This window comes from Sinocyclocheilus grahami, unplaced genomic scaffold (genome assembly GCF_001515645.1).
Source record: "Sinocyclocheilus grahami isolate Dianchi unplaced genomic scaffold, SAMN03320097.WGS_v1.1 scaffold907.1, whole genome shotgun sequence".
Classification (NCBI taxonomy): Eukaryota; Metazoa; Chordata; class Actinopteri; order Cypriniformes; family Cyprinidae; genus Sinocyclocheilus; species Sinocyclocheilus grahami.
Genome location: NW_015506086.1, coordinates 359,587 through 382,451, shown reverse-complemented (window position 1 = coordinate 382,451; position 22,865 = coordinate 359,587). Strand labels below are relative to the sequence as shown.

Here is a 22,865-nt window from a genome sequence, read left to right as displayed (position 1 = left end):
TTCCTTTTTCCTCTTCAGATATCTGCTTATCTCTGCCTATCCCTCACTCCCTCCTCTACTTGTCTGTCTATCACACATAGCCCTGTAAATCACAGGCACTGTGGAAAAAGGTTTGCTGAGACTGAAAACAATTAAGTCGATATGGAGAGCGGTGGGAGACAACAGGACAGAAGTAAAAGAAAACAAATGGAGATGAACTATGACAAAAGACTGGCATCCTATACAAAAACACTGACTTTCTTTTCTCCTAAATGTGACTTTATAACTGCACATTATGACTTTGTAGCTAAAATTTGTTATTTTGTTTCTTATCATTTTTACGACTTAATATCTTACAAAGTGACTTTTTTTTCTTGTAATTGTGAATTTATATCTTACAATGTGACTTTTTTTCTTGTAATTGCAACTTTACACGGGACACTGTGCCTTTATACTGTATCTCACAATCGGACCTTGTGTTTCTTTGTGAGGTATGAAGTCAAAGTCACAATGTGAATTTCTTTATTGTAATTGTGACTTTATACTGCACATTGTACCTTTATATCTCACAGTTGTGACTTTGTTTTTCACTACTGTGATTTTATATCTCACAATATGTATTTTGTATTGTAATTACAACTTTAAACAGCACATTATGCCTGTATATCTTACAATATGATTTTTTTTTCATAACTGAAACTTTATATCATACACTTTGTGTTAAAGCTTGCACCTTTATATCTTACAATTGCATAATTACGTCAAAATGTGACTTTACTTATTATTTTAAACTAATAATATAATAATAAATTAATTAATTAATATGAATGAATAAATACATAAACCAACATATGCATGGATGAATCATCCACAATAAGATCAATAAGATGCATTTAGAAAATACATTTCCATTAAAAGGTTTCCAAAAAACGGAATATGTGAAGTGAAAAGCTGAACTGGAATATAAACATGCCAAATGAAATGGATTGACAAGGAAACAGCCAACTCCAATCGTTTCTTTCTTTGAAGATGATTATGTCCCCACTGGATGCAACAAATGCCTCGTTTGTAATGGGTTTTAATGTTTTTGTCTTCTTGGCTCCGGCCGGACACGGCATCGACAGTATGTGAGGGGGCGTAACATTTCCGTCACACGCTTGAGGTACTTGGCCAATCACAACGCATTGGATAGCTGGCCAATAACAGCACACCTCGATTTTTCAGAGCGATAGGCTTGGACTGTTTACTGATCCTGGGAGAGTAACGTAAGACTACAATGCCGGCAGTTCTGACTCACGTAAGTAGGTTTTCATTTAAAGGATTTGCCACTGATGATTCAAACGCGAGTTTTGGGCAGTAGAGTAGCACTTGTCATTTCTCAGATCACAAATGCAGACAGAGTTTTATGTTTACGCGGTGCGATGCAATGCAACGCGTAAAAAGACAGTTTAAGTCATTATAATCAGTAATTATGTCCCCACTGGATGCAACAAATGCCTCGTTTGTAATGGGTTTTAATGTTTTTGTCTTCTTGGCTCCGGCCGGACACGGCATCAACAGTATGTGAGGGGGCGTAATATTTCCGTCACACGCTTGAGGTACTTGGCCAATCACAACGCATTGGATAACTGGCCAATAACAGCACACCTCGATTTTTCAGAGCGATAGGCTTTGTAAAAATCGACGCGTTTAAAAAAGGCGGGGCATAGAGGAGAAACAATAATGTACAGTATGTGGAAAATAATGTGTTTTTTTAACTTTAAACCGCATAAACACATTTCATTACACCAAATACACAAAATAATGTTCTTTTAAGCAGCATCATATGACCCCTGTAATGTTCACTCACTTATTCAGACAAAATGATGTGTGAGTATGTCTGCAGGTCTTTCACCACAGGGCAGCACCTGGCATGTCAAACAGAATTTCAGAGGCAAAAAAAGTCAAATCTGCTGCTGTTTTAATGCTTGCAGTGCAGGTTGATTGAATCTACCGTATTGGCCCGAATATAAGACGACCCTGATTATAAGACGACCGCCCTTTTTCCAGATGTACCTTTTGGAAAAAAGCTTTTTAAAAACCAAATCTTGTTTTTTCTCAGTAAACACATGTCAAAGTCTAGACCCTGAATATAAGACGACCACATTTTTTCAGATGTATTTCCAAGAAAAAAACATTGTCTTATATTCGGGTCAATACGGTAAATCTGATCTAATATTTTGGCATTATTCACACTCACAGTTGCTTTAAGTAAAGTTAAACCTGATTAGGGCTGAAGGAGATCAGAAAACAGGGATTTTTATGGGGCTTGAAAAATGGCAAAGGGATGTAATTTTATATTTGTAAATGTGACATTTAGCAACTATATAGTGGCGTCTTACAGTTTTGAATTAGAATTTTGTAAATATGTATCCTAGCCATGACATTTAACAAAATTGCAAAATTGAACTGTTTTGTGTTTTGTATTTGAAACAGTATTATTTTAGATTTGCATTTTCTAAAACACCATTATGTTGAATCTGAATATTTACAGTTAATTTCACATCTAAAAAACCCCCAGAAAATATCTAATGTCTTAAAAAACCCATTTTGTTACAGTTCACAGTTCAAAACTATAAAATGTCATTAAATAATCAATTTTCACATCTATAATTCAGTCATCGTGTCTAGAATTTACATGTACTCATGAGTAATTCAAATTCAGAACTACTCAAATTCTATAATTTTACTAGTTTCATAGATTTGTATTTAATTGTATGTTAAAACCACTTCTTCAAAAAAAAGAGAGATAGGGGTTGTAAATATGTATCCTAGCCATGACATTTAACAAAATTGCAAAATTGAACTGTTTTGTGTTTTGTATTTGAAACAGTATTATTTTAGATTTGCATTTTCTAAAACACCATTATGTTGAATCTGAATATTTACAGTTAATTTCACATCTAAAAAACCCCCAGAAAATATCTAATGTCTTAAAAAACCCATTTTGTTACAGTTCACAGTTCAAAACTATAAAATGTCATAAAATAATCAATTTTCACATCTATAATTCAGTCATCGTGTCTAGAATTTACATGTACTCATGAGTAATTCAAATTCAGAACTACTCAAATTCGATCATTTTACTAGTTTCATAGATTTGTATTTAATTGTATGTTAAAACCACTTCTTCAAAAAAAATAGAGATGGGAAAGAGAAGCTGGATCAGATCTATTTTAGCTTCTCTGGAGGAGCTATACCTCTGGTGGACAATGGTATTTATCATGGTGTTAATTAGGCCTGCAAGTTGTTTTAATTAAATTCAGTGGCGCCTTCCATTTAAAATGTATTCAGTTGCTTGCTGACATCACCGCTATCTCTCACAGCCCACTCGTACACAAATATGCGCGTATATGCATGATGTGTTTGCGCAAGGTGTGAGTGGAAAAACAAGAAAGCATGTCTTTCATCTTGTCATCAATCTCTCCCCGAATTAGAACGTGAAAATAGAGTTGCAGTTTCCCTGGGATGTGTTTTGTGATTACTGCTACTACGCCCACTCAAGCAAAACACACACACACACACTCGTACCTTCACCCTCCACTCAATATTATTTTGGACCTCAAATATCACTCAGAGGGCTAGCTGTAACAATAACTGATTTTTCATGCTGAATAAAAAATGTCAAATTCTGCGGTCTCTCTCCTTGACCACCGGGGGCACTGATATGCAAATTCTGGAGTCTTTTTCTCTGAGAAAAGAAATAAGACGCTGCATACTGTGAAGGGAAAAAGAAAACATAAGAGCTGCCTACTTAAAAAAAACAAATTCACAGTGCACCTAAATAACAATTCATATGTGTTTTCGCATTATGCAGTTTGTCTTTTATCAGCTCTTGGCTTCTTTTGCAGTAGTCATATTTGACATCCTCAGTTTTGTGAACCTTACTTTGTGTGTGAGTGTGTGAAAGAGATATACTTTATTTATGTGAGTATATTATTACAATTTAAAATAATGCAAATCCTTTTTTAATATCACTGCATACCACAAAAGTGATATTTTATATCACTTTAATATCACCAATACCATGAAACATGAATATGGGAATCATTCAGTACCATGGAGCATGGTTTTCCAAAATAAATAATATACGGTATATTATAGTATAAATACACACACACACACACACACACACACACACACACACCATGGTATCAGCATGTCATCACATTTATTTTTATGTAAGAGAAGTACTCAAATGTCAATCCAAAACAGCTAATCTCATTCATTTCAACTGCACATCTGTCAAAAAATCTACAACACTACATACACAACAAGCAGATGTTGATAAGTCAATTTATTGTACTAAAAATGGCTGAATACAAAGTACATTCACAAGAACAGCACTTTCTGCTAGACTGTCTGCAGAGCCGACAGAATCTCTATTACTGGCTTAATGTAAGTAAATGACTCATGACATTAATCTAGCTTCCCCATCTACTGCTTTTGTAACCATTGTCTCAGACACACAGAGAAGTAAAATCCCTTATGTGATCAGAAAATAAGTTTTCACATTACGGACGTACTGTCAGGTGTACCATATATTTATATATTTGATAAATATCATTCAGAGCTAGTTACATATTTACACACGTTTCCCAAGTAGACTCTCAGGAATGTCAATGTCTTCAATATTCACATCAATACGTGTTCTCAGTTCAAAGGCAAATGTGTATTTGGTGTCTGTGTTTTGTTACATTGTGGCACAGTCATTGGTGTGAGGCAAATACGTCATTGCCTTCAGATCGAGATCGAGATTGAGAGAGAGAGAGAGAGAGAGAGAGAGAGAGAGAGACAGAGACTGGAATGGAGTTAATGTTACAGTCACCCAATCTAATTAACAAACACGACTGGCTGACACTTTATGGCACTAAGCTCCATTTTGGTTTGCAGGTGCACATGTCTAAAGAAGCCAAAATGGAGATAATGTTCTCATCTAAGCATATTTTTTCCTCTCGCTTCTTTTAACTTCTTTTGGAGGGGAGACAAGAATAAGATGGAGGGGGGGGGGGGGATTAAACGAAGTGCAAAGTCTTTATATGATTCAGCTGCAAAGCAGTCTTTTCCCTCATAAAACATTCCCTCATTTAGAGCAAAGTGAGAAAGACTGTGAGTTATGGGAGAAAAAAATACTGTTTCTGTATTTGATAAGAGGTCAGAGTGCACTACAGAGGAGCTATTAAGTCCTCTTAGGTGATTTTTCAGTGAATGTGAGTGTGTCTGGCTGTGGCAGAGAAAAGGAGACAGAGAGGAGAAAATAGAGGAGAGGATATTCAAAATGAGAGATGGACAGAGGTAAGACATACCTACCCCAGGTGATTGCAATGATAGTAAGACTCCAAAGGGGACAGGAGAAGAAAGGAGGGGGGCAAGTCCATACAAAAGAGTTCATAGCAAAGGGAAGAAATGCACAGCGGAGGAGAGGCAAAAATGAAGATATCACAAATCCATTAGTCCATATTTCTTGAAGTGTCCTTAGGTGAGAGATATCCGCTCCCAAAAAGCTATGGAGGAAAAAAAAAACATCAGGATGGGGGTGACAAATATCAGCAGACAGACGCCCATTTTCAGTCTACTTTTCCTTCCCGACTTTGTCCATTTGGTTTTTCTCATTATTCATGTGCGAAAAAAGGTAGTTATATGTATTTCAGAGATGAAGAGACATGTGTTATGGCAATCTGTGAAAAGAGGCAAGCTCTGTCCTACTCCCGCAGACCAAAAAGAAAAACATTTTGGAAAAAGAAGAACGTTTAAGGCAGTCTTTTTTGGCCGGCCCCCTTCTCTTGGTCAACGCCCGTTACAGCACCTACAAGAGGATAGATACGACTTACTACTCACGTACTGGAACGCAATACATTCCATGCAAAATATTTCTAGAAAGTGAATATATAAATATCAATAGTGCAATTGAAACATATCTTTGGACGAATATGTGTAAACAACATAAGGTGGTGAGAAGAGCAAGGGGGCAAGACCAAAAACCTGCTCTATCCATTTAAAATGTGGAATTAGACAGTTATTTGTCTGGCATTTTAACAGTTAATTATTACATTTATTTTGCTGTTATGAAGAGTTTTACATTGCAACTGTAAATTCAAGCCATTCATGTCACACTGAGCATGTGCAAAACTTTTTAGAGGGTATGTTGTCTTTGCAAAGTTCATTCGGAGACTGATTTTAACAAACCTGCCCCCCTTAGTCCAGGCTTGTGTGACAGGGCTGCACAGATGGCCGTGCTCTCAGTTTTTTTTTTTTTTCTCTCTTCGATCTGTTGTCTGTTACAATATATAGAATTCTAGAATGAATATGTCCAGTAAAAACACTAACTGTAAAAGTAAAAAGTCCCCAAAAGTTTACACACAATCTGCATTATTCATCACTAAGATACAATGTTGAAATAGACTCGTTTGTTGCACGAAATATAGCAAGAGCAGCTACGATATTTCCCATCTACAGTTGCTGCTGGCCCACGCTTCTTTTACAGCCAATGACTGATCCAGAGGTCTTGCACAATGTTAGGACACAGACTCTTCACGCAGTAGGCACAGCTTGCCTACCGGGTGCAGATCAGCAGGAGAAATGCAACTGACATTTCATCTCATCAGTAGGCAATGAGGCACTGCACAGTAACAGTTTCAGCCACTGCTTCACTGTACCCTGCTGACACAAACACCAGCTGCTGCAATCTGTCCAGAGACCAGTGTGCACCTTACGAATCCCGCATGTCACTAATACAGACACAGACTTTTTATCACTGCATTAAAGGCCACGCACTGGCTTTGTATTTAGGGCTGCCTGCTGCTGCCCCATCGTTTTTGATGCGCAGGTGTAACGTGTGGAAGTTACGTAAGGCCAAGTCTTTTTCATTGATTTTGTGAGATTTATTTAGGATAATTTAAACTTCTCTTAAAGTGATAGTTCACCCAAAAATGTACTCACCCTTATGTCGTTCCAAACCTGTGTGCATTTCTTTCTTCTATTGAACACAAAAGAAAATATTTTGAAGAATGTTGGTAATCAGTTGGCGGTAGCCATAATTTTCTTTACTATGGAAGTCAATGGCTGCCGGCTGCCGTCAACTGTTTGGTTACCCACATTCTTCAATGTTTTTATTTTCATTATTATTATTTTTTTCTCAACAGAACAATGAAACTCATACAAGTTTGGAACAACTTGAGGTTGAGTAAATGATGACATCATATTAATTTTTGGGTGAACTATCCCTTTAATGCAGGGCTCAACAATAAACATCACACACACACACACACACATAGTTTAAAAGTATTTTTGTGAAGAACAAAAAAACATGTAGAAAACAAACAAGATGATTCTGCACCACGACAACAACATGATCATAATTCCACTATAATGGAGTCAAGATGTTTTTTTTTTAATGAGTGCACATGCACATACAAATATTTTGAAGAATGTTGGTAATCAGTTGGCGGTAGCCATAATTTTCTTTACTATGGAAGTCAATGGCTGCCGGCTGCCGTCAACTGTTTGGTTACCCACATTCTTCAATGTTTTTATTTTCATTATTATTATTTTTTTCTCAACAGAACAATGAAACTCATACAAGTTTGGAACAACTTGAGGTTGAGTAAATGATGACATCATATTAATTTTTGGGTGAACTATCCCTTTAATGCAGGGCTCAACAATAAACATCACACACACACACACACACACATAGTTTAAAAGTATTTTTGTGAAGAACAAAAAAACATGTAGAAAACAAACAAGATGATTCTGCACCACGACAACAACATGATCATAATTCCACTATAATGGAGTCAAGATGTTTTTTTTTAATGAGTGCACATGCACATATATACACACTGTCAGTGGCTTATGGCTTCAGGTGCACCCAACAGGGCTTTATGGCCTTGTTCAAGCTGTTTTCTCAGATCTAATCACTGAGACAAGAGCCCTTCCCTAATCCTGGTCCTCACCTCTGCCACCTCGACATCTGTCGAAGTGTGTGTATGCAGGCCCGTGAGTGTGTCGGGCAGCATCTGGGCCTAATGAGGCTCACAGCCTGCCACTGCACCCGTTTAGCACATTCCCATGAGCACCTACGTCAGAGGTAACCTCCTGATGAGATGTACCATTGTTGTTCTTGCCATGGGAGCCCTTCCACCCCTCGCAATCCAGTGATTTTCACCGCTACAATGAGGTTTGATACTATAGATGGAGTCACCCCAGAGTCATGTGCACAGGGTTTACACTCTAGTCATCAGAGATGTTACTTAAGTCTGACTGATAACGATAAGTAACTTTTAGTAGACAGATATAAAAAATTGTGTTAAAATAAACAATAGGAAAAAAGACAGGAAGAGGACATAATAATAGATACACCCCCATGTAAAGTACCACAAAATGTATTTTTTTTTTATTTTTTAGAAATTGCTGCATTTAATTGATCAACAATACAACAGTAACATTGTGAAATATTATTACAATGTAAATTAACTGCTTTGTATTTGAGTATATTTCATAATGTAATTTATTTTTCTGACAGTAAAGCTGACTTCAGCAGCCATTACTCCAGTCTACAGTGTCTCATGATCCTTCAGAAATCACTCTAATTTGAAATCACAAGTGTGATTTGGTAATGAAAACTTTTCCTATTATCAATGTTGAAAACAGTAGTGCTGCTTTATTTTTTATTTTTTTGTGTAAACTGTGATAATATTGTCAATATATTTACAGTACCTTTCAAAAAGTAATTATGTTTTTAATACTTTAATACAAATCTTACTGACCTTTACTTACTTTTGGATGGTACTGTAAATATATTGACTATGATATTAGAGTCAAAAATAATCCACAACATAAAAAGACCAGTAAAACCTCATGCCTGAAATACACCTTTAAATTCCCATTTGAAATAGGCACCACCCAGGGTGCAGAATTTACTTTTGGCCACACTAGCCATTAGTCTCTTTTGCCATCTTTATTGACAGAAGAGGAAATAGCGGAGGCAGAGAATGAGAAAGGGAATCCAATCCCCACATCATCCATCACCTTGATTTCCTGTCTCACTATACTACTGCAATTAGCATCAATTAAAAAGAAAATAAATAAATACATGAATGAATGAATGAAGACCCATTGTGTTTTCATATTTACATTTTCACTATCCACACATTTGTCGCCACTGGAGTTTAAAAAATAGGCATACTAGGTAAACTTCTGATGATAAAGCTTCATCTGAGATGAGGATAAAACAATTGTTTGAATTGTGACAGATTGTTTTCTTTTGTAGAACAAATCTAAAACATACAACTGCTAACTGTTTACATCAGTTTCATCCATGAGGGTCAGAACTTTCTTTCCATTCACTATTTTAATATAACTGCTAACTGTTAACATCAGTTTCAGTATGAATTTGCTCAACTGGACAACATTACAACCTATTTATCTATTATTGAAAGCTGTGAATTGCAGTGATATAATCAACAGTTAACCATCTGCTTACAGTGATCCCTGCACACTCCAGCCAGCTGGTTTAATAAATTATACATCCTAACCAATTTTATGGCAAAAATAAATAAATAATAATAATAAAACAAAATAATAATAATAAAATTAGCAACTCTTCAAAAGCCCCAAATCAAGGAAGATTAGAGGCCTCCAACCTCGTTCTGATTACTGTATTAACAATGATGACTCATGGGGATAATCAACACAGCCCCTCTTCAAAAAATATATTGAGCAACCTTTAACAGGAAAAGAGAGTAAAAAGTGTGTTCCACCACGGGCAGATGGCCACAGTAAGTGGGAGTGTGACTGCTGTCAGCCTGAGTGAGATGCATTTCTCTGTTGTTAGCACTTTAAATAATTGTGCTGAGGCTAGTGATTATTTGCATAAACACCATTTAAACATAGCTCAAGAGCTCTAATCCCACACCAAACAGTGTGAAAAGAGAGAGATAGGGAATACATCGAGACTCAGAGGGAGTGAAGAGAGATTGCAGTGTGATTTGCTTATTTTCAGGCTTACAAATAATCATGATGCAAAGCAAAGCAAATAAAGGGGATACATTCTCCCCTATATGTTTATTTATTTATTTTTTTTATCCATTTTTCTCGCCTAGCCAGCAAACCAATAACTCTGCCTGAATACCATTGGGTAAAACAACTAAGCTGTCTGTCAAAAATTGTAATAATGACAATTTCGAATATGGGTCGCCTTTCATTCTCCCTCCTGCGATCTGTCTTTCAGGAGAATAAATGTTGCACTGGCATCTGCCCGGCAACTGTGATCATACTCGCATTGACGCCTCATTGTTTGTTTATGTCTTTATTTATCTCTTCCTCCATTTGTCTACTTTCTTAAAGCCATTATTCATGTTGTCTAACAATCATAACTGAGCCGCTCATCAGACGGCTGTTAATAAAATAGTCTCTGTATAACTAGGTGCAAACAAAAGTGCGGGTGCCTCACAACATCTCCATATCCTCCATTTTGTATCAAAAGCTGAATGATTAACTGTGATTTATGGCTGTCATAAGTGTCAAAGCAGCAGATTTTATGAGACGACTATGAGCTGATTCGAGTGTACAGATAATCTACTGTTTGGGAAATGTGTGGTTTCACAGCAGCACGACTCTATTTGTTTGCTTTATGACTGGAGTCGGCACCAGGTTTCGTTTTAGTGGCCTTGAAATGCTTCTGACAGTCAGTGGCCACTTGGTTCGGCAAAGACTTCAGAAACTCTCAACTTCATAAAGAAGCTTAGAGACATTCAAGGTCCTTTTTTGTCCAAGCATACACCACTTTTTTTTCTTTTCTCCATACTGTGAAACATACGGCTCTGTGAGAGGCACGTTACGGGTAGTGTAGGGGAGGTTTGAGGGTCGACCGCATGAGCACCATTTGTTATTATCTGTACACAGTGAGAAGACGCAGCGTGGATGCACGTTACACACGTGTGCGTGCCACAGGCCCAGCGTGGTATATTTAAGCATAGTGAGGGTACCTTGTACCAGTGGGAGACAATATGTGTGTGTCAAAGCTAATATGTGTGTGTCTGGACTTGCCTGCCAGAACCCAGTGAGGGTGCCTATAAGGGGATGCACCCTCAACATCTTACAGGGCACAGCAGCTGTCATGATGACCTATCCATCAGTCAGAAGCAGTATTCAGACAAGATTTTTTTTCATAATTTGTGTTTCAGTTATAAGAGGAAATCTGCAATTTCATGCATTGCTTTGGATTAGATCTCTGCAGTTACTAATGTTACACCACGGCTTTGTATGAAAGCCTGTTTCCACAGTATACAAAGTAAAAAAGGTAATTGCAACTTCTTTTCTCACAATTCTGAACTTATTTCATGCAATTCAGAGTTTATATATTGCAATTTTTGGTTAATGTGCAGTGTAGGGACGCGGGGAGTAGGGGTGCTGAGGGGGCTGCAGCACCCCCTGTTTTCACATGGTTGCAAATGCAATGCCAAGTTTGTTCATTTAAATTTATTCAGTTTTAGCATTTAATAATTTATTTGTAATGATCTCTGAAATGTAAATTGCAAGTGGGCTATAATAAACCCATGTTTATAAACATGATTAATTTTACTTGCGATGTTTTCTATATGGGATGATTAGCCTAATCTTCATGAACACGTGACGCTAGCGCGTGATATCAGACATGAACTGTACAGAATGTGAACAATATTAACTTTAATACAAGGAGATAATGGCGCAAAAGCGAATTTCAGATTTTTTTAAATGCCCATCCCAGCAAAAACTTTCCAAAATCGGCATTCAAACAACACCAGCCCCAGCACGAGCACCGATGTAAGTGAACCCCCCCTTCACCCCTTTCACCCAACATGGACACACACAGCACCCCCAACCCAAAACATCTTCCCGCGCCCCTGGTGCAGTGCCTAATATCTCACTTTTTTTCCCTCAGAACTGCAAGTTTTTTTTGTTTTGTATCCTGTACAATTGGGATCTGCTTGTCCTTGCCTCTGTTTGTTTTTCAAAATGGTCACAATAGTAACAATGCATGGGCTGTTTCTGAGACATTATTGGAGTGATAGGATAGGCATAACAATGTAATATGGCTTTTGTACAACAGTTAAATAAAAAAAAAATATATATATATAAGATTAAGTAACATTGTTAGTTACTTTTTCTGTTTCTGTGTACAAAATATTTTGAAATAATGGAAATATTTCCAAATAGCTGCAGCATAACATTATAACCCACAGCAGTGGTGTTTGCTTGGAATGAATCCGCGTTTTTGAATGAACTGGTTAAATGAATGAGTCAGTGACTCACTCATAAAGACATTCCCTTGTTGCCACCTACTGGTGTAATGATGTAACCTGAATGGATGGATGGATGGATGGATGGATGAAAGTGAGGAGAGGAACTCAATAAGGAAATGATCATACACTCAGAAAATAGGTACAAAGCTGTCACTGGGACAGTACCCTCTTAAAAGGTACTAATATGTACACAAATTAGCACTTTTAAAGTTGGTATGTACTTTTAAAATTCTAATATGTACCATTTAGTGGTAAATAATGTAAAAATATGTACCTTTTGGCTTTCATGCAAGGTACCCTCAAGGGTATGATTGTTTAATTGTCTTTTTAAATTGTATGACAGCAATATTGGAACCCACAGCTAAAGCTTTGCTCAGAAATGTGCTTAGTGCGTTCAAGTGCTCTCAAAATAAATCAGGATTTAAAAAAAAAACACAATGACACTCATACCTGATACTATAGTGAGGCTTTTTCTCTTCAGCAAACATAATAACAAGCACAGAAGTCTGATTATTGAACTCGTCCTGCATTAATATGACTATAAACCTTTAAAGGTAAAATAAAATCATTTTGAAGCCTAGGGCATATTTTTTCAATAGCATCATAAAGTTGTGTGTGTACTATATACAGTATATGTGTGTGTGGGCCTGGTTGAGATGGCGCACAGATAGTTCATCCATGAGCACTCAGCTGTAACCGCCATGATGTCAAAGGATCTATCCAGCCCAGAGACAAAAGTATTGTGAGCGACTGTTTAGAGATCCAGGCGGCACTGACAATGACTCGGTGAAGGGAGGGGGAAAGATTCCGTAACTGTCGACGCACCAGATCTGAAAGAGACATGTCTGACTTCTTAGACTTCTCAGACCGCTGGAGTGTTTCATGCGTTCCTCTTTCATTCCTTCTGCACTTCCTGCCTTGGATTTTCTCAGACGACAGCTCACTCATCAGACTCTGTAAAGAAGTGGCTGATATAATAAAGGCAAGGTTGTATAATCGTGTGGCCAATTTCGTCTCCATGCCAACGTATGACTATTAATCCTCTTAGCTAGCACTGGGCCTCTTCATCTCTCATGTTTTTCTGTCTACCTCCCTCTCATCCTCTCATCCAGTTAGTACAGTAATTATGACTGGCTGACTGTACATCTAGAATTCTTTGAAGTAGCTCTCTGTAGCTCTGTCAACATTCATTTCTGGCTTCTGCAAAAATATTAAACATACTTTTAAAATAGTTGAAAGCACATCAGCCTAGAAAAAAAAAGAAGAAAAAAAAGAACAATCAATATAAATTTCACAAGGCCGAGGTTTTGGTGATCACAGAGTGGATGCTAAGTGACTGTTTCCTTCTTCCCATCAGATTACAGTCTTTAAAAACATTCTTTGATCACCAGAGACGAGAGAAAAATGAGAGCGAGGCAGCTAATTGCTTGTTGACGGAGATACAATCCATGTTTTTCACATGAACTGGCATCTGTCATTAAATTGACATGCTTCATTAACAACTCCGCATTCTGTTGCTTCACGTTGCAACAAACATTTACAGGGAAGACCACTGTCAGATACAGACACACCTGGTTAGACCTCAATTAGATCTTGAGAGCTCTGATCTATTTATTTATTTTGTTTCCTACGATTTTAGCTAGTTACTTGGTTAAATGATGTGTGATGGGATTGTTACTGGATAGATTGAGTCAATATTCAGGTATTTTTTGTACAAAAGAATGGCAGAAACATGCATGCTAATAGGGTTTTACTCAGTGCGTAAAATGAACAGTCATCAAGAAAAAAATTAATAAACAAAATAATAATAATTATATATATATATACAGTGGGTACGGAAAGTATTCAGACCCCCTTACATTTTTCACTCTTTGTTAAATTGCAGCCATTTGCTAAAGTCATTTAAGTTAATTTTTTTCCTCATAAGGGGGTCTGTATACTTTGCGTGCCCAATATATATATATATATATATATATATATATATATATACATACATATATATATATAAATTACAATGATTATTATGAAATTCTTTACAGTTCAGTAGTATTATAATTATATTTCTTTATTGTTTTGTAATAAATAAAGGCTTGTATATTTTCTTAAATTACAGGCAATTGGCAGGTGTGCCAAAATGCTAGTTTAAGGCCAGTGTTGGGAGTAACGCATTACAAAAGTAACGATATTACAGTAGTATATTACTTTTTGCTGTAACGCAGTAATATAACGCATTACTAATACAATTTGGGTAATATTATTAATCGTTACAATCTCAGTAACGCAAGTTACAACAACATATTTTAACTCAAAATTAAGTGGTGAATTTACCAACACCGCAAAACAGCACCAGACAATAAATTCCGCGGGTAAAATACTTTGACTATTTCTTGTTGCTGTAATTCGATGGTTGAGATGACAGAGACGGATTCTACATTTGTGAGATGGGCATACTGTGGGGTCAGAGAAGAGAAAGAATGTGGCAGATGAGCGCAGACAAGCAACAGAAATTAAGTTTAACTAAAAATAACAATTTGTTTTATTAAATCATAGTCTAAATATAAAAGGAATTAATACGCAAAATATATTTGACTCAAATAATTAACAGATTAACAAAACGAAAGAAAAAAGACAATAATGTAAAATATGCTGCTGAGTTTGGTGTCACGGGCGTGTCCGGGGCACCGTGGAAAAATAGGGTCTGGGTCCAAATGCAGGTGAAAACTTCTTTATTATAACAGATAGGCCGACAAGGCAAAACAAAAACAGGTCTAGGGACGACGAACACCATTACATACACACAATACAGCCAGGCCGAGTGGTGAGTGAGAGGAGAAGATATAGTCAGTGACAACGGGGCACAGCTGAGGGTGAGTGTGATGAGTGAGTGACTGAACAGGTGTGTGGAGTTTGGGGAATTAGTGTAATGAGTGAACAGGTGTATGGGGTTTGGGGAATGGGAGTCCGGGAGCTGGCGCCCTCTGGAGGAGAGAGGGAGAACACCAGACGCCAGACCCTGACATTTGGTTCATTTTTGTGGCGCAAAAGTTCACGGAAAGGCAAGCGAGATGACAAGCGCATCCTAAAATAAAAGTAAACACATTGCAGTTTCGAAGGATCTGTATGACCAAAAATTACTGATTATTTTATGTTTCCGCTGTTTGATTGCGCCGGCGCCATCACGCACACACATACAGCATTGCAAACATTGCAGCCGTTCATTATCAGAATAAAATACAGAAGAGTGTGATCTTTTCTTTTCTTTTTTTTTTTTTTCCGGAAAGCGCTTTAAGTAGCCTACAAAAGCATGGTTTACATACTAAATAGGCTAATAGTTTAGCATTCAAATACATCGCGAATATGGAAACATTTGGATTTGTGCCGAATGATAGCGGTAGGCTGCGTGAGAACAAAGGCGTTTGCTTTCAGTTTCGCTTTAAATTAATTCGTTTTGGCTTGTTTAGCAACTTTTTCATTCTTGTTTTGTTCTGAATTCAGTTAAATTTAAAGGATTTGTTGTGGAGTGAGGAGAACTAAAATAGCCTATAGGCTTGCTATTTGTGCTTGTTCATTAGGGCCTATAACATTCCGCTTTATTTACCGCTATTATGTCTGAATGTAGGCTAATTGCGGTTTGTGCTTGAAAGTGAATGTAACTCACAAGTAACTTAAAAGTAGTGTAACGCATTACAATTCAGAGACAGTAATATTGTAATGTAACTAATTACTTTTAAAAGGAAGTAATAAGTAATGTATAATGTATAATATTTTGGAAGTAGCTTGCCCAACACTGTTTAAGGCCCTTGTTTTACTCTTTCTACAACACACCAACATGTATTCAGTGCAGTGTATCTCTCTCCCATCTCAGATTTGCTCTGTTCCTCCAGATGAGTGGATGTGCTCTAGTGACAGCAGCTGACCCGTGATGTGTATTTCTTCCCCCTCAGGAGTGTTAGTGTGGCTATATACACATGCGCGCATGCACTGTGCAGCCTCCGAGCACTATGGGACCTCTCTACAATCACTGGCTCCTTTCCACAGAGTGAGCACGACTCCCTGTGCCCTGGGCAAGATCAGACCCCATTGTTCCTCCAAGTATGTGAGCGTGTGTGTATAAAGGGAGAAAAAGAGGGAAACAGATGATAGAGACACCCCTCTGTTTTTAAATCTGCTGTACACTTGCGAATAAATGTTTCTCAGCCATCCTTTGTGTGTGGTAACTACTTTGTTTCTCTGAAGCTTTATGCTTGTTTTGCAAAAAAAAAAAGCCTATTATAACTGCACATTTGTATTGGGTCAGAGGCATGTAATCATTCTCTGGGAAAACAAACAGAGATGAAAAGAAAGAATTTATCTTTTTTCTGACCTCTAAAAGAGAGAAGGTCACTGGCTATTTAGCAGGTCAGTGTCCAATAATGTATGCCGGATTCAACTGTGAAGTTCAACTCGTATGCAAAAGAGAGAGAGAGGGAACTATAGAAGCAGAGGGGGAGAAAGAGAATAGTGTGAGATGGGCCTGGCGCACCAGTGGGAAATACTGTAGGTAGCCAGACGCCACCCGGCATGGTCCCTACTGACCACTGAGAAGCAGCCAACACAACGCCTCATAAACGGATGGGAGTTCAGTCCTGAACCCGGTTAAAAAGAAGTTAAAGGGGAGTTTATATCGCCTCCCAGGGGACTGTACACCTACGTTTTTTTTTTTTCTTAATGCAACTAAGGTTTATAAAACCCATTATTGTACACATTTGATATTAATGGTGCACTCAGTTAGCTCTTATTTGTCTCAGGAATCTTGGTATATACTGACACCTACTGGCATGGATGAATGAAGTTTGGTGATTCAACGTCATAATGAAAAACTATCCAGACAATACATCACTAAATTGTTGACAGTGCAGTGATGTAGAGTGGATGGAGACATTTGATGGAGGGAGTTAGTAGCCGTTAATATTTAATATTATGTATATTGTTTTCACTATATTATTATTATTATTATTATTATTATTATTATTATTAGCACAATGTTTGCTCATCTGCTCAGTATAGAATATGTGCAGTAGTGTAAATTGTAGTAAAACTTTTTTTAATTGCCCACCAATAAGAGGCTGAATAAATGAACGTGATTCCTCTCATGTACATTTTAACAATACTACATATCTTTTCTCTTCTCTGTAGGTCTAAAAACAAAGGAAATGGGGAAAAAAATACTGAGTGTACCTTAAATACTGTATGAGACAAAGTCACATCTTAATCTCTCTGAGAGGGTCTGAGGTTACGGTATTGTCTGAATTTGAAACTACCCTTCATTGTGGGCTCAATGCTGACAAAGACATCCAGTTATATGTGAAGTGTGAATACAGACACAGTAGCTTCAACTGCGCAAAAATAGACAGGAAGTGGTGAATTCATTCATCTGTCTGGAGACAGCAAAAATGAATGACTTTATAGTAAATGTGAGATTTTACTTTTACTGTTCTTACTCAGTATTCTAGTCTCTGTGTCCCAATTAGCACCAAGAAAACAGAACGACGTATGACCACAACTATTTCTGCCACCAGCCAGAGAGAACAGCAAAAAAGAAAGGAAAGCAGAGAAGAATGACCACCAGACAATTACGTGAGAATAAAGAGGTGATTAAAGACTAAAACTGTGTCGTCACGAATCTGCAGAGCAGACGGACATTATTTCTAATAAGAGACATCTGGGTATTTGTGTTGCATCAGGTTGCACCACTCACTCCCAGTGTTAACAGGGTGTAAAAGATAAATGTTCATCAAAATTTTGTGAGAGAAAGTGTCATTTTTCTTGCACCGAGTCTGACATTGCCTAAAGTTCTAGATTTTCTGTCTCATTGCGATGTTGGAAAGGACTGTAGAAACTGCAGGGCTCTTGCCCATTCTGACCTGTCTGTATCATGCAGCCACAGGCAGTGCTGTAATGGTGAAGTATGAAGCCTTCCAGTGTGACCTCTCATATGGCCCTCAGTGACAGCTTTGAATGACAACATGAGTGACTGTTCGACATGCTGCCCTCGAGAGGAAATGTCTCCAGGGCATGATGTGCTGGTAAACATGCTTGCTGAGCAAAATACAAATGCATGAGGATCTCATGACATCAAACAAGGTAGAAGGATGGATATGGATGCTAAAAGAAAGCGAAAATGAATACAAAATAAACAACCTTACTTAACTAGGCACTTAAAACAGTTCTCCTTATTTTTCTCATTCCGACATCAGGATTTGGGCCCGGGTCAGATTCTGCCCGCATGCTGTCAGGATTTCAGAAGTCTTAACCCCATTAATCTGAGCAGCTATACTTAGATCAGATAGTCTAAAACTCTGGTGGAAATCAAGTCTTGCATTTAGAATGAAAGCCAGAAATGAATAATAAAAAAGTCTGTACAATTCACAAATTTGATCAGGTCTCTAAATGCACCACTTCCACTTTCATGCTTTGATGCACCTTTTTATTTACTCATTCTTATTCATCTATATGATTATTTATTTATTCATTTGAAAGGGGTTAGAGTCTTTCAATTGGTCTCAGTCTGTTGCCTGCGTAATCCCAATCTTCCATTCAATTATCAGTAGTCCTACTGGTAGATACAGGGGTGGCTATGCTCTGCCTTTGATGGGATTATGTAGTGCTCACAGCAGGATCCATACACACAGGAGTGGGCAAACAAAAGATGAGCCCAGTAAGTCCCCTTATCCGCACGATTCCTAAGTGGATTTGATGGGCAGCCATCACACCGTTGTGCCATTTTCTCCATATGCTTCACTTCAATAAAGGAGAACAACGGCAACTTGCCACAGGTGCAATCAACCCTCTAAACCAGGGATCCTCAAATCTGGCCCACAAGATCCACTTTCCTGCAGAGTTTAGCTCTAACCCTAATCAAACACACCTGAGCATGCTAATCAACGTCTTCATGATCATTAGAAAATCACAGGTAGGTGAGTTTGATCAGGGTTGGAGCTAAATTCTGCAGCGCATTGGACCTCCAGGGTAAGATTTGAGGAACCCTGCTCTAAACATTGTTCCGTATCTGTGACTTCATCCAGCCAGACTGACTGGTTTAGTGAGACAGACTCTGTGAAAGAGCCGTAGTCACATGAAAGAGCTCTTAAACATTGCCAGTAGCTGGGGGCACGTAGATGATCTTTAATCTGTTTACATTGTAGTCTGTTTATTTCTTACCTAAATCCACAAAGGTGTGCCAAGACACACACCTTAATTCCAAAGACTAAACCTGTTTTGACTTCACTTTGAACAAAAGCATTTGAATATACAGTAATAAATTAATGTTAGCATTTACACTAAATAGAATTACTCAATAGGTGACATGTTTTACTTGTGATTTTGCACCAGTCGTGTGTACAGACAGTGTTGAACAATGCACACTGCTGCTTCAACAATGTCTGCTATATAGAAATCCTGGCCAGGACGCGTCCTGGGAAAATGGCACGTATGGTCACCCTACTGCTATGCTTTAGCTAAATGCTAACAAGTGAAAACATGCTGCATCCAACACATTCTCATGGAACTAATGCATGCTTTGATGAATCACAGGCAAATTCAAATAATCTCATTTGTACGTTTTAGACCAGGGGTGCCCAACCCTGCTCCTGGCGATCGACTCTCCTGCAAAGTTCAGCTCCAACCCTAATCAAACACACCTGAGGCAACTAATTAGGGTATTCAGGATCACTTAAAAATGTATCACTTTGATTAGAGTTGGAGCTAAACTTTGCAGGACAGTTGATCGCCAGTAGACAGTTAGATTTCTGACAGTTCTCCTCCATGTTGTTCTTTGACCACACACAAGCTAAATACCATATCTGATTGGTTGTTCAGACTGAATGAGTATTAAATCCACTGGACAAATAAAAAAACATTTCGGTGTTCATACAAACAGTTAGTAACAGGAAGTTTCTCTGCCAAAAAAAATAAAAATAAACTATATATATATATATATATATATATATATATGTATATATTTCACATGAATAACGCATGATGTGTAAAAGTCACATGCCTACTAAGTTATCCATATATAATGGTTGCCCAAGCAGATGGTAGGCTGCTGTATTCCTCGTGTTACAGAAGTGCCTTTGTTGGTTCTTTTAATTTGTTCAATGGTTTCAATAAAACTTTCTTGTTAGAACATTTTATAACATGGATGTTTTTGAAAATGACAGTGTAGACATTAGATTGGATAATACAATAATTTATGGTTGGCCAGTAACACATGACAGCTGTAAAATAGTTTTATATAAATATAAAATATATAAGACAAAATCTTGCACAATGTAGTACATGAGCACCCGCAAAACTAGAAACTCACAGGTAACAGTGTAAGTATGGCACAAATGGCCATAATAAATGTTAAGTTATGATGAGCATTAGACAGTACAGTGTTACAGATGGTTCCTTATGCTTTCAAAATGCTCTTGAGGTATTTTGATGTCATACACCGATCGGTCTGCACACGCAAACAAAGCCAAAACCTAGATATTTTAGGCAATATAGAAATCCTGGCCAGGACGCGTCCTGGGAAAATGGCACGTATGGTCACCCTACTGCTATGCTTTAGCTAAATGCTAACAAGTGAAAACATGCTGCATCCAACACATTCTCATGGAACTAATGCATGCTTTGATGAATCACAGGCAAATTCAAATAATCTCATTTGTACGTTTTAGACCAGGGGTGCCCAACCCTGCTCCTGGCGATCGACTCTCCTGCAAAGTTCAGCTCCAACCCTAATCAAACACACCTGAGGCAACTAATTAGGGTATTCAGGATCACTTAAAAATGTATCACTTTGATTAGAGTTGGAGCTAAACTTTGCAGGACAGTTGATCGCCAGTAGACAGTTAGATTTCTGACAGTTCTCCTCCATGTTGTTCTTTGACCACACACAAGCTAAATACCATATCTGATTGGTTGTTCAGACTGAATGAGTATTAAATCCACTGGACAAATAAAAAAACATTTCGGTGTTCATACAAACAGTTAGTAACAGGAAGTTTCTCTGCCAAAAAAAATAAAAATAAACTATATATATATATATATATATATATATATATGTATATATTTCACATGAATAACGCATGATGTGTAAAAGTCACATGCCTACTAAGTTATCCATATATAATGGTTGCCCAAGCAGATGGTAGGCTGCTGTATTCCTCGTGTTACAGAAGTGCCTTTGTTGGTTCTTTTAATTTGTTCAATGGTTTCAATAAAACTTTCTTGTTAGAACATTTTATAACATGGATGTTTTTGAAAATGACAGTGTAGACATTAGATTGGATAATACAATAATTTATGGTTGGCCAGTAACACATGACAGCTGTAAAATAGTTTTATATAAATATAAAATATATAAGACAAAATCTTGCACAATGTAGTACATGAGCACCCGCAAAACTAGAAACTCACAGGTAACAGTGTAAGTATGGCACAAATGGCCATAATAAATGTTAAGTTATGATGAGCATTAGACAGTACAGTGTTTGACAATGAGCTAACAGTAAGCTTAAATATACTGCTGGGAAGAACCAGATCTTCACCGTTTAAAATGACACGGTAACTCAAGTGTAGTATTCGATTAAGGCTGTGCATTTTTTGCTTGTTGCTGTAAAAGTGTTTGTTCATATTAGCTTCCTTAAATATTTAACCATTAATAAATATTTTACATTCCATAGGCAGAGTAAGACCACACCACACACTCTCCTTCTCCATTTCACTCACACACACATACACATTAACAAATACTTACACAAAAAATATTCAGAAGAAGGGACACAGTTAGCTAAATCGCCCAAGGTGAAAAATGGTTTAAAAAAACAGCACTCATCCTGAGGGGGAAAAAAACTAAACTGAAATCAATAGCCACAGATGGTCTTACATCAGAATCAAATATCCCACTTCTTAAGATTCTGTCTCAACACTTCTCTCTTAACCCTTAAAATGCCCCAAGCTACAGAGCTGAGACAGAGGACGGGACACACACACACACACACACTTTCTCTAAAGCTACTTTAGTTACTTTAAATAGTTGGAATGCTAGACAAACGCAGAACTACTAGTTTCACTAGTTTGGTGAAGAACTTATGAGTTCTTATGAGATTAATAAAAGAGGCCAATGGTCAGCAGTAGATTCAGAACACAACATGCTCTTTTAAAATATTACAATAATAAGATATAAAATATTGAAAAGAAAATTATGTATGGAAAAGCTCAATCGACCTTGCTTGATTCTGATTGGTTGAGGCAGCAGGAAGGGCTGAGCAAGCTTTCAGTCTCATGATATGTTAGTATCATATCTTTCATTTAACGTCTAATTAATGCATTGAACACAACAGGAACACAAATTTCAAATCCCCCCCCCCCCCCCCACCCACCCCCCCCACACCAAAAAATCACTGGCTTAATAGTGAGCAGAGCGAGAGAAAGAGAGTGAAACTACATATGGCCTGAACACACACACACACACACACACACTCACTCACTCACTCACGCACACAAACACACACACACACACACACACACACA

General features: G+C 37.5%; 1 protein-coding gene across 3 annotated transcripts in view; it reads right to left on the bottom strand.

Annotated features, from left to right (window-relative positions):
• Positions 1 to 22,865, bottom strand: part of LOC107564069 (protocadherin-1-like) — a 170,807-nt gene that overhangs the window by 17,199 nt on the left and 130,743 nt on the right. Inside the window, exon 5 of one of the 3 annotated variants that reach the window (XM_016249068.1) lies at positions 4,337 to 5,522. The exons of 1 other annotated variant lie outside the window; for it this stretch is intronic. In XM_016249068.1, coding sequence (XP_016104554.1) covers positions 5,494 to 5,522 — 29 coding nt within the window. In that variant the 3' untranslated portion in view covers positions 4,337 to 5,493. One more of the 3 variants, XM_016249067.1, reaches the window with a different exon arrangement.